General features: G+C 41.5%; 1 protein-coding gene across 1 annotated transcript; it reads right to left on the bottom strand.

The window, feature by feature from the left end:
- Positions 1 to 2,616: 2,616 nt before the first annotated feature.
- Positions 2,617 to 11,865, bottom strand: FAM240A (family with sequence similarity 240 member A). The gene is made up of 2 exons (XM_014731550.3): positions 11,723 to 11,865; positions 2,617 to 3,194 (listed from the first exon to the last, which is right to left on the bottom strand). The coding sequence occupies exons 1-2, from the start codon at positions 11,863 to 11,865 to the stop codon at positions 3,104 to 3,106; spliced, it is 234 nt and encodes a 77-aa protein (XP_014587036.1). The 3' UTR covers positions 2,617 to 3,103.
- Positions 11,866 to 12,586: the final 721 nt, after the last annotated feature.

Here is a 12,586-nt window from a genome sequence, read left to right on the forward strand (position 1 = left end):
CTATTTTCTCTTTATTGTTCAAAGTAGATAATTTTATTAACTTCTACAATCCACTAATTCTTTCCTCTGTATTTTTCATTCCGCTGTTGAGCTCATGCAGTATTATTTTTATCATTTGTTTGTTAGTTTGGTTATTGTATTTTTCATTTTTAAAATTTCCATTTGGTTCTTCTTTATATCTTTTATTTCTTTGCTGAGATTTGTTTTACTTTTTCCGTTTGCTTAAAGAGTGCTTGTAATTGCTTGTTGGAGCATTTTTGTAACTGCTTTAAAATTATGGTCAGATAATTCCAAACATCTGTGTCATCTCACTATTAGCGTCTGTTGATTATCCTTTCTCATTTGAGTTAAGATTTTCTTGGCTCTTGGTATGAGTAATTTTGGATTATATCCTGGACATTTTGAGTCCAAGATTATGAGGCTCTCCTTTTTACATATCTATTTTAACAGGCAGTCAATCTATTTATGTCCAGGAATCATGTCCTGGCCCACTTTTGTGGGCTATGTTTTAAATGTCAATTACTTTTCAAAGCCTTTGACTGCTTTTGTGGTCTGCTGTTGCGTGCTACCCAGAGGCCAATTTGAAACCTGGGTAGTGTTCCACACCATAGTTCAGCTCTCAAAGTTTTTGCTGTGTTGATCCTGGTCAGTTTCACAAATGGGATGTGCCCAGGGATGTGTCTAAGACTTGATACACAGATGTAAAGCATCCCTTTCTGCTGTGGGCTGAGCTGTGGATCATCTCTCCCCCTTCTGCAAATTCGTACATTGAAGCCCTAACTCCCAATGTGACAGCATTTGGAGATGAGGACTTTGAGAGAAAATTAGGTTTAGATGAGGTCACGAGGGTGGGGCACTTGTGTTGGGACTAATGCCTTTATAAGAGGACGCAGCAGAGAGCTTGCTCTCTCTCTGTCCCTTTCCTCTCCCCTGCCATATGAGGACACAGTGAGAAGGTGGCCATTTGGAAGCCAAGAGAGAGCTCTTACCAGAAACTGACCAGGCTGGGACCTTGATCTTGGGCTTCCAGCTGCAGTACTGTGAGAAAATGGCACTTACCCTTCCCTCTCCCTTTCTTTCCCAGTCCTTGCTGCCAGGGCACAGAGTCTTAGTGTGGCCTTCTCATTTCTCAGGAGGCAGCTGCAGAAGCTCCTGGCTGGTCTTCCCACCTTTCAGTGTGGAGTAACCTTTCACAACCATGGCCATTGTGGCATTTCCCTGGCTAACACCCTTCAGGGGCTTCCTGTGCCCTTGGGAAAAGCTCAAACTCTCAGCCAAAAAGGCCCTGTATGCTGATTCTTACAGATTCTTCCTACACTTTCTCCTCATTCCTATTCCTGCCTTATTGAATGTGTTCTCTCAAGAGCCCGGACCCATGAGCCCTGAATCTCAGCTTTACCTGGATCCTGCTTACTTGGGCTTAACTAGCCTGTTCTTAAGTAGCCCTCCCTAGGCCAGAATGGGTCCCCACATGGGGTGTGCACATTTGCCTGCTGTGGCTCCCAGTGCTAAAGTCCCTCACGTTGAATTGCCTTGACTTTTCTGCCGTCTTCCCTAGACTGTAGCCTCCAGAGCCAGTGCTTCTGGTCTTCTCTGCTGTATTCCAGTTGTCTAGCACAGAGCCTGGCATGTGGTGAACGAGTAAGTGCACAATGACTCTTCCCCTGCATTTTCTGCCTCCCTCTGCTTCATTCCAGCAGTAGGTTCCAGCTGATTCCAGCGGCAGTGTTTTACAGCTCATGATGATAGGCCTTTGCTTCTGAGAGCCTCTCCGCCTGTGAGCCCTATTTCTCTTCTCCCTCTATTTAATTCCTATTTTCCTCTTATACCCGACAAAAATTTCACTTTCATAAAAATGCTCTCGAATGAACCCAGCTGGAATTCATAGTTTATTAGCTGGATCGAATCCCAGATTGAATGAGAGACCGTAGTGGGAGGGAGGGCTCTGAGCCCTGTTTCCTGGATCATATGAGAATGGGACCTGGGAAAATGATCTCTCAACACTTCTTGCCTTTTGGTGCCTCTTATCACCCTGATGAAGGCTTCTGGGCTCAGGGATGTGGATAGGAGCACTTTATGGCACATCAGGGCATTTAGAGGACTGGAACACTACACTCGCTACTGTCTGGAATTGCCCTTGCCTTGCTCTGTGTGTGTCCTGGTAACATTGCTCCTGTGTATGTAAGGCCTTGCAGGTGCTTCCTACAACCATCGGGTACTTTACAGCATGCATCTCTCTGCTCCCTTGCCATGGTTGGCAAGGAGCAATTTGCACTTTTGGGAGCAGCAGTCCTATAAAGGGGAACTGAGAGATGGCTGGGGAGTGACAGTGACATTTCAAAGTCCAGAATCTATGTGGCAAACACTTTGTTGAGGTGGCCAGATATACTTTAGCTGAGCTGACAGAGAGATAACCAGTGAAAGCATGTAGAGATTTAAAGTAAAGCAATAAAATGAAGAGCATGCACACTAGTAATGGCAAGACAACCAAGTTTTATTAAAATTATCCTGACCTTATTTAACGATTCTAGGTAAACATGTTTTCAAATAAGCCAATTGCATTCATTCGAAGAAAAAATGATATTAGATCAATTTATTTGCAAACCTTCTCTTAATGACTATTTACAACGTTTTAATTTCTGCCGATAGGTGCATTTCTCTTTTCATCAAAAGAAAACAAGAGATAGGATTACATAAAACTATTTCCAAGGAGAAATGTGGGGAAAACTACTATGCACTGTTTAAAGCATGACTGTGAAGATCATCTCCCCTAGTGTGCTTAGAATTCACAATATTTGGATTTCAAAATTAGAAGACAATTATATAGAAATAAAATATGCTGTGTGGAGCTTTGATATTAAATAATGTCAGCTTTAGGGATATCTGGGATAACATTCTGGCCCCCAGGCAGAGGACTGACTTGGCTAATTATTCCCATTTAGCCCTGGGAAAGGATTTACAGATAAATCCCCTCGCAGGTGGGGGAAACAGTGGCTTGAGGTCTGTTTTCTATAGCAAAGGGGCTCAGGGATTTGCATGAACTTCTCCTGGCAGAGTGATCTCAGTGCTGTGTATTCTCTTGTGTCAACGAAGCAAGAAGCTCTCAGCCAACATTGGCCCGCTTTTCAGTCTCATCTGGATTGTTCCGCAGTCTCAGCTTTGTTTCTAGTCTCTGCTTCCATTCTTCTCTGAGCCTGAAAATAGAAACAAGACACACATAAACGGAGTGCTCATCTCCGTGTCTGTTGGTTCAGGGAAGCTTCTTTCCCTTTTTTTCTGAATGTGTGTGTGTGTGTGTGTGTTCAGGTTTTAAAAGATATGCACAGGACTTGCAAATTTAAATATATACATATTTTAACTCTCACTTCTGTTCAAAATATTCTAATCTTACTCCTCTGAACTTTCCTTTGAAAGTAAATTATCTTTAAAATACAGAAAAAAGGCCCTGGCAATCTAGAATTTTTTACCCAGCAAAGCTATCTTTCAAAAACAGAGGTGAAATAAGGATGTTTTCAGACATGAAAAAACTCAAAGAATTCATCACCAGCAGACTGTCACTAAATGATATGTTAAAAGAAGTGCTTCAAGCAGAAGGGAAATCAGACCATATGGAAATCTGGAAGTACACAACGGAATGAAGAACACCTGAAAAGGTAACCATGTGAGTACATATTAATAATTTTTTTCTTACTATTTACATCTCTTTAAAAGATGATCAACAGTTGAAAGCAAAAACTGATGTAATGTGGGGATTATAACGTATGTGGAAGTCAAATGATACTTTGTACAATAGCACAAGAGCCAGGAGGGGAGAAATGGGACTATACCTTGTAAGGGTCTCACACTCTACAGGAAATGTCATATCACTTGAAGGTGGACTGTGATAAGTTAGGGATGTAAATATAAATCCTAAGCAACCACTAAAATAACACAGAGAGATATAGTTACAAAGCCAACAGAGGAGGTAAAATGGAATCATAACAAATATTTAATTAATCCAAAAGAAGGCAGAAAAGAAGGAATAAAGGACAGGGGAGAGAAATAGGAGACAAAAAGCAAGATGGAGGACTTAAACTCAGTTATACCAGTTAATGTTAATGACGTAAAAATCCAACTAAAATGCAAAAATTGTCAAATTGGATTAGAAAGCTATATCTAATATATGCTGCTTACAAGAAAATCACTTAAATATGAAGAAACAAATAGGTTAAAAGTAAAAGGATGGAAAAATATTCCATCTTAACCCCAATCAAAGAAAGCTGGAGTGATCTGAAACTAAAAAGAAAAATTTACAAAACCTTGACCAAGGAGATAAATAGACAGATAGAATCAGAAAATTGCAACTCTATACCAGAATAGGTTAGTAAACACTTAATTATAACATAAAAGATAAAGGGAAGAAAACCATGAAAAATAACTATAAACACTTCAACTTAGTTGCAAACTCACAACACAGAAAAGAACAATTTGTGACAACAATAACTTAGATGGGAAAGAGGAGAGGGATGGAGCCTACTTCGGCTAATGGAGATAAGAGGCTCTCAGAAAATGGACTATCTCAGCTATGAGATCTTTTAAACAAACCTCGTGGTAACCACTGAACAAAAAATCAGAGCATAGCTGCAAATCATAAACAAAGAGAAAACCATGATGGAAAATCACCAAACTGAAATGCAGTCAGAAATACAAGGGAAAGGAAACAATGGAAATATAGAACAACCAGAAAACAAGAGATAAAATGGCACTATTAAGCCCTTGTATATAAATAATCACTCTAAATGTAAATGGATTGAATTCTCCAATCAAAAGACACAGAGTGACTGGATGGATTAAAAAACAAGACCCAGGGGCTGGCCCCGTGGCTGAGTGGTTAAGTTCACGTGCTCTGCTGCAGGCAGCCCAGTGTTTCGTTGGTTCGAATCCTGGGCATGGACATGGCACTGCTCTTCAAACCATGCTGAGGCAGCGTCCCACATGCCACAACTAGAAGGACCCACAATGAAGAATATACAACTATGTACTGGGGGGCTTTGGGGAGAAAAAGGAAAAAAATAAAATCTTTAAAAAAAAAAAACAAAAACACCAAGACCCAACAATACGCTGCCTCCAGGAAATACATCTCAGCTCTAAAGATAAACACAGGCTCAGTGTGAAGAGAAGGAAGACAATACTCCAAGCAAATGGCAAGCAAAAGAAAGCAAATGTTGCCATACTTATATAAGACAAAGCAGATTTCAAGATAAAAGAGACAGAAGCTGGCCCAGTGGCGCAATGGTTAAGTTCACATGTTCCGCTTTGGCAGCCTGGGGTTTGCTGGTTCGGTTCCCAGGTGTGGACATGGCACCACTTGGCATGCCATGCTGTGGTAGGCATCCCACATATAAAGTAGAGGAAGATGGGCATGGATGTTAGCTCAGGGCCAGTCTTCCTCAGCAAAAAGAGGAGGATTGGCAGTAATTAGCTCAGGGCTAATCTTCCTAAAAAAAAAAAAAGATAAAAAAGACAATGAGAGACAAAGAGGGGCAGTATATAATGATAAAAGGGACATTCCACCAAGAGGACAAAACATTTATGACTATATATGCACCTAACACAGGAGCACTAAAGTATATAAAGCCACTATTAACAGGCCTAGAGGGAGAAAGTAATAGCAACACAATAATAATAGGGGACCTCAACACCCCACTTACATCAATGGATAGATCATTCAGAGAGAAAGTCAACAAGGAAACAGTGGCCTTATATGAAATACTAGACCAGATGGACTTACTAGATACATACAGAACATTCCATCCAAAAATAGTAGAATACACATTCTTCTCAAGTGCACATGGAACATTCTCAAAAATAGATCATGTTTTGGGAAACAAAGCAAACTGAATAAATTTAAGAAGATTGAAATCATATCAAGTGTCTTTTCTAACCACAAGGCTGTGAAACTAGAAACCAATTACAAAAAAAAGTCTGGGAAAGTCACAAATATGTGGAGACTAAACAGCATACTACTGAACAACCACTGGATCAATGAAGAAATCAAAGGAGAAATCAAAAAATCCTGGAGACAAATGAAAATGAAAACACCAACTCTTATGGGATGCAGCAAAAGCAGTGCTAAGAGGGAAATTTATAGCAATACAGGCCTACCTCAACAAAGAAGAAAAATCTCAAATAAGTAATCTTAAACTACTCCTAACAGAATTAGAAAAAGAAGAACAAACAAAGCCCAAAGACAGAAGAAAGAGAGAAATAATAATAGCTAGAGCAGAAATAAATAAAAGAGAGACTAAAAAAAAATAGAAAGGATCAATGAAGCTAAGAGGTGGTTCTTTGAGAAGATAAACAAAATTGACAAACCCTCAGCCAGACTCACTGAGAAAAAAAGAGAGAAACCTCAAACAAATAAAATTAGAAATGAAAGAGGAGAAATTACAATGGATACCACAGAAATACAAAGGATTATAAAAGAATACTAAGAAAAACTATATGCCAACAAATTGGACAGCCTAGAAGAAATGGATAAATTCTTAGACTCATACAACCTCCCAAACTGAATCAAGAAGAAATAGAGAATCTGAATAGACCAATAACAAGTAAAGAGATTGAAACAGTAATCAAAAACCTCCCAAAAAACAAAATCCAGGACCAGATGGCTTCTGTGGAGAATTCTACCAAACATTCAAAGAAGATTTAATACCTATCCTTCTCAAACTATTCCAAAAAATTGAAGAAGACAGAACACTTCCTAACTCATTCTATGAGGCCAACATCACCCTGATTCCTAAGCCAGACAAGGACAACACAAAGAAGGAAAGCTACAGGCCAATATCACTGATGAACATAGATGCAAAAATCCTCAACAAAATATTGGCAAATCCAATACAGCAATACATTAAAAGGATCATACACCATGATCAACTGGGATTTATACCAGGGACACAGGCATGATCCAACATCCACAAATCAATCAACGTGATACACTACATTAACAAAATGAGGAATAAAATCACATGATCATCTCAACAGATGCAGAGAAAGCATTTGACAAAATCCAACATCTATTTATGATAAAAACTTCCAAAAAAATGGGTACAGAAGGAAAATATCTCAAGATAATAAAGGTCATATATGACAAACCCAAAACCTACATCATACTTAACGGTAAAAAACTGAAAACCATCCCTCTGAGAACAGAAACAAGACAAGGGTGGCCACTCTCACCACTCCTATTCAACACAGTACTAGAGGTTTTGGCCAGAGTAATTAGTCAAGAAAAAGAAATAAAAGGAATACAAATTGGAATAAAAGAAATAGAATAATAGAAAGAAAGAAAGAGAGAGAGAGAATCCAAATCCTTGCTGTTTGCAGATGATATGATTTTATACATAGAAAACCCTGAAGAATCCACCAGAAAGCTATTAGAAATAATCAGCAACTACAACAAAGTTGCAGGGTACAAAATCAACTTACAAAAATAAGTTGCATTTCTACACTGTAATGAACTAGCAGAAAGAAAAGTCAAGAATACAATCCCATTTATAATCACAACAAAAAGAATAAAATATCTAGGAGTAAATTTAACCAAGGAGGTGAAAGACCTCTACAATGAAAACCGTAATACATTATTGAAAAGAAATAGAAGAAGACATAAAGAAATGGAAACATATTCCACGCTCATGGATCGGAAGAATAAACATAGTTAAAATGTCCATATTGCCTAAAGCAATCTACAGATTCAATGCAATCCCAGTCAGAATCCCAATGACATTCTTCACGGAAATAGAACAAAGAGTTCTAAAATTTATATGGAACAACAAAAGAGCCTGATAGCCAAAACAATCTCGAGAAAAAAGAACAAAACTAGAGGCATCACAATCCCTGACTTCAAAATATACCACACAAAGCTACAGTAATCAAAACAGCATGGTACTGGCCCAAAAACAGACACACAGAGCAATGGAACAGACTTGAGAGTCCAGAAATAAAACACATGTCTATGGACAGCTAATCTTTGACAAAGGAACCAAGAACATACAATGGAGAAAGGAAAGTCTCTTCAATAATTGATGTTGAGAAAACTGGACAGCCACATGCAGAACAATGAAAGTAGATCGTTATCTTACATCACACACAAAAATTATCTCAAAATGGATTAAAGACTTGAATGTAAGACCTGAAACCATAAAACTCCTAGAAGAAAATATAGGCAGGACACTCTTTGACATCAGTCTTAGCAGCATCTTTTTGAACACCATGTCTACTCAGGCAAGGGAAACAAAAGAAAAAATAAATGGAACTAAAAAAAGCTTCTGCACCGCAAAGGGAACCATGAACAAAACAAAAAGACAACCCACCAACTGAAAGAAAATATTTGTAAGTCATATATCTGGCAAGAGGTTAATTTCCAAAATATATAAAGAACTCATACAGCTCAACACAAAAAGACAAACAACCCCATCAAAAAACAAGCAGAGGTCGGCCCAGCGGTGCAGCGGTTAGGTTTGCACATTCCACTTTGGCGGCCTGGGGTTCGCCAGTTTGGATCCCGGGTGCAGACATGGCATCACTTGGCAAGCCATGCTGTGGTAGTCATCCCACATATAAAGTAGACGAAGATGGGCACGGATTAGCTCAGGGCCAGTCTTCCTCAGCAAAAAGAAGAGGATTGGCAGCAGATGTTAGCTCAGAGCTAATCTTCCTCAAAAAAAAAAAAAAAAAAGAAAAACAGGCAGAGGATATGAACAGACATCTTTGCAAAGAAAATATACAGATGGCCAACAGGAACATGAAAAGATGTTCAAGATCACTAATTATTAGGGAAATGCAACCCAGAACTACAGTGAGATATTACCTTATACCCGGTAGAATGGCTATAATTAACAAGATAAACAATAACAAATGTTGGAGAGGATGTGGAGAAAAGGGAACCCTCATACACTGCTAGTGGAATGCAAACTGGTACTGCCTCTATGGAAGACAGTACAGAGATTTCTCAAAAAATTAAATATAGAAATACCATATGACCCGGCCATCCCACTACTGGGTATTTATCCAAAGAAATTGAAATCAACAATTCAAAGAGACTTATGCACCCCTATGTTTACTGCAGCATTATTCACAACAGCCAAGGAGTGGAAGCAACCCAAGTACCCATCAACTGATGACTGGATAAAGAAGATGTAGTATGTATACACAATGGAATACTACTCAGCCATAAAAAAGGCAAAATTATCCCACATGCAATGACATGGATGGAACTGAAGGGTATTATGTTAAGTGAAATAAGCCAGACAGAAAAGGGCAAACCGTATAATTTCACTCATATGTGGAAGATAAACAAGCACATGGATAAACAGACTAGTGGTTACCAGAGGGGAAGGGGTTTGGGGGGGTGGGCAAAAGAGGTAAAGGGGCACGGATGTATGGTGACAGATGAAAACTAGACTACTGGTGGTGAGCATGATGCAGTCCATACAGAAGCTGATACGTAATAACGTACACCTGAAATTACACAATGTTATAAACCATTATGACCTCAATACAGTAAAAAAATAAATTAAAAAGAAAGCTGGAGCGGTTATATTGATATCAGACAAAGTAGATTTCATAGCAGAGAATATTATCCAAGAGAAAGATGTCATTTTACAATAAAGGGGTCAATTCATCAAGAGGATATAACAATTCTAAACATTCATGTAATAACAGAGCTTCAAAATACATGAACAAAATGTGATAGAACTGTCAGAAGAAATCGACAAATCCGCAATTATGGCTGAAGATTTCAATTCCCATATTTCAGCCATCAATAAAACAAATAGACAAGCGATCAGTAAGGACATAGAACACTTGAACAACACTATCAACCAAGTGCTCCCCACTAGTAAAAGGCAGTAACCCCTCAGCATCCCTCTTACTTCTCTTAGTGTCTCTTTCTCTGTGATAAAAATAACAAGGAGGAATCTGAGGCACACAGAGATTTGCTAACTCATCCAGAGACCCAAAGGCCAGGGCTCTTCCTTTGGCATCTTGCTGCTGCTACATTCGATGGGTCCTGGATTGGTGGGAGTGCGGAGGAGGGAGGGGAACTGACATCCCTGAGCCCTGAGCTCGGCCACGCACCACGCTGGGTGCTTTAGGCACATTTTCTTGTTCAAGCCGCAGAACAACCTAATGAGCTGGGACTCTGCCTTTTTTAGTGAATGGACAAGACGGAGTAGTGGTCAAGAGCAGAGGCTCTCTGGAGCTGGCTCTCTGGTTCAAAGTGGAAGAGAGGAGGGAAGGATAAATAATAAGTGAAAGTCTTGCCACCCCGCCACCCAGAGAGCTCATTTCCTGCAGTCTTCTGTTGTATCGACGGACATATATTTGAACTCTTTTACAAACTGTGCAGTTTGCTCCAGGGCCTACTTTGCTCACCCCTTGGCTTGCACCTCACTTCCAGGCTTTGGTTTCTGCATCTTCCTCAGGCCAGTTTCACTCCACCTGGGGCCTTCTGTGTGCTCCCTGGGGGGACACGCGCACGGCACAGAACTCACTGTGGCCTCTGGTGTATAGCCTGCTGAGTGGCCTGGCTGGGGGCTAGGAGGATGGCAGGGACTGCAGAAAGGACTGAACACCCAACTCAGCTACTCTGAGAATCCCCAGACGAGAGGCCCTAACACGACGCTTCAGCAGGTAGGACGGCCTGCTTTTTCTTGCCTGTGACCAGGAACGGGGCTGAGCAGGTCTCTAAATGTGGAGGAGGCTGGGCTCCCGTCTAGGGCTAGGAGGGGCCTTGGAAGGCAACAATGAGTTTAACTCATGTGAATTAATGCATGTTCTCAGACAGAATGGAATCATGAGCCCTGCTGTCCAGCCAGCACGCACCTGCCCCACCACCTGCCAGCCATGCACAAGCTGTGGCCTCAGTGAATGGGCACCGGCTGAGCTGTTCCAGGAGTGCACAGAGAACCCAGAGGGGCCTGTCCCTCACTGTGGCCTGTGAGTGGCTCCCTCCAGCAATGGAGAGGCAGTGAGTGTGTGTGTGTGTGTGTATGTGTGTGTGTGTGTGTGTGTGTGTGTGGTGAGCTGCCAGTTTCTACTATGACTGCGACCCTGGTCTCTCCACTGGATGGACTCACTTCGTGACAACAGGGATGCACACCAGAGGGCTGAGGGCCCATCAGCCCTCCTTCATGAACACACAGGGCATCTCATGTCTTTACCCAAACAAGTGCTGAGAATTGATCACTGTCTCCTTTGCTTGATTGCTTTTCACGGACAGCTCTGCTGACCCGCCCCCCAAGTTTAGTGTAACCCTCACGAGCTAGACATGGTGACAGAAAGGAGAGATTTTTCCGTTCATAAAGATAAGAATTATAGTGTACATTTGTTAACTTGGCTTTTTTAAATTACTGCTCATAACTATAGATGGCGGCAGGACTGCATGGAAAATTAAGATAATTACATATTCTAACATGCCATCTGGCATTCTTCTGGGGAAATCAATTTTGCTTTGAAAAAAATAGACAAAGAAGGGTGAGAATGATGTGTCAAGGTAGGTTCTTGATTGTAACGCATGGATCGCCCTGGCGGGGATGTTGACAGCAGGGGAGGCTGTGTGGGGACGGAGGGTCTATGGGACTCCCTACTTTCTGCTCAGTTTTACCAGGAACCTAAAACTGCTCTAGAAAATAGTCTACTTTTAAAAAGTAATTAATAAAAAATACACAAAGAAGCCACCTACTTTCTCAGGGCGCTTCTTCCCAGGCGGTGTTCCTCCGACTCTCGATAGTAAGTCTGTTTGCCAATCTCCCTTTCCCAGAAGCGTTTGAGCTCGTGACAGGTGTTCCGGCAGAAGACCTCCCGGCGGGCATACTGATTGTTCATCCCCTGAAAAGGAAAACGTCAGCCGAAGCCCGCACAGCACGCTCCCTTGGACTCCGGAGGGTGCAGACTGTTTGAACCAGACTCTGCCACTGACCTGAGGGAGACCCTGACCGGCCACGGAACCTCACTGAGGTGGGGACAACATCACCTCACGCTTGTTGGGATGCAGTGATGGGACTGCAGAAGCTCCCCTGGGAGTGTGGCACATCACAGGCACCTGGCAAACACCGCTGGCCCTCCTTCCCCCTCCCAGAAGAACGCCTTCTCCAGTTTTACCAGGAAGTAGAGTGTGCAGGCATTTTATGCCGTCAGTCCATTCAATGGTCACGACATCCCCGTGAGTGGGCATTGCCTTCCTCATTTTGTAGGTGAGACATTTGAAGGGTTACAGAACTTGCCTGTGGTCCCACGACTGGCTGGAAGAAGGCAGCTGCAGACTTCTGAATGTTTTCAAGCCCTTTATTAAAGGAGTTTGTCACAGAAAGTGGTCCTAGTGTGTGACACACCCAGAGCAAGCAGCTTTGAGGTGCATGCGTGCATGTGTGCACGCGTACTTGTGTGTGGAATTATACACGTCAGACACTCGAGAATGCTCACTTTTTTAAATGAAGAAACTCTGCCTGACTCCCAGACCTCAGTGGGTCCAGCAGACAAGTCAAAAGCAGGGACTGGAGGATGAGAGGGGGTGCAGGGAAAGGAGTTAGCAGGCTATTGGAACTGC

The sequence above is a fragment of the Equus caballus genome, chromosome 16 (assembly GCF_041296265.1).
Source record: "Equus caballus isolate H_3958 breed thoroughbred chromosome 16, TB-T2T, whole genome shotgun sequence".
Taxonomy (NCBI): domain Eukaryota; kingdom Metazoa; phylum Chordata; class Mammalia; order Perissodactyla; family Equidae; genus Equus; species Equus caballus.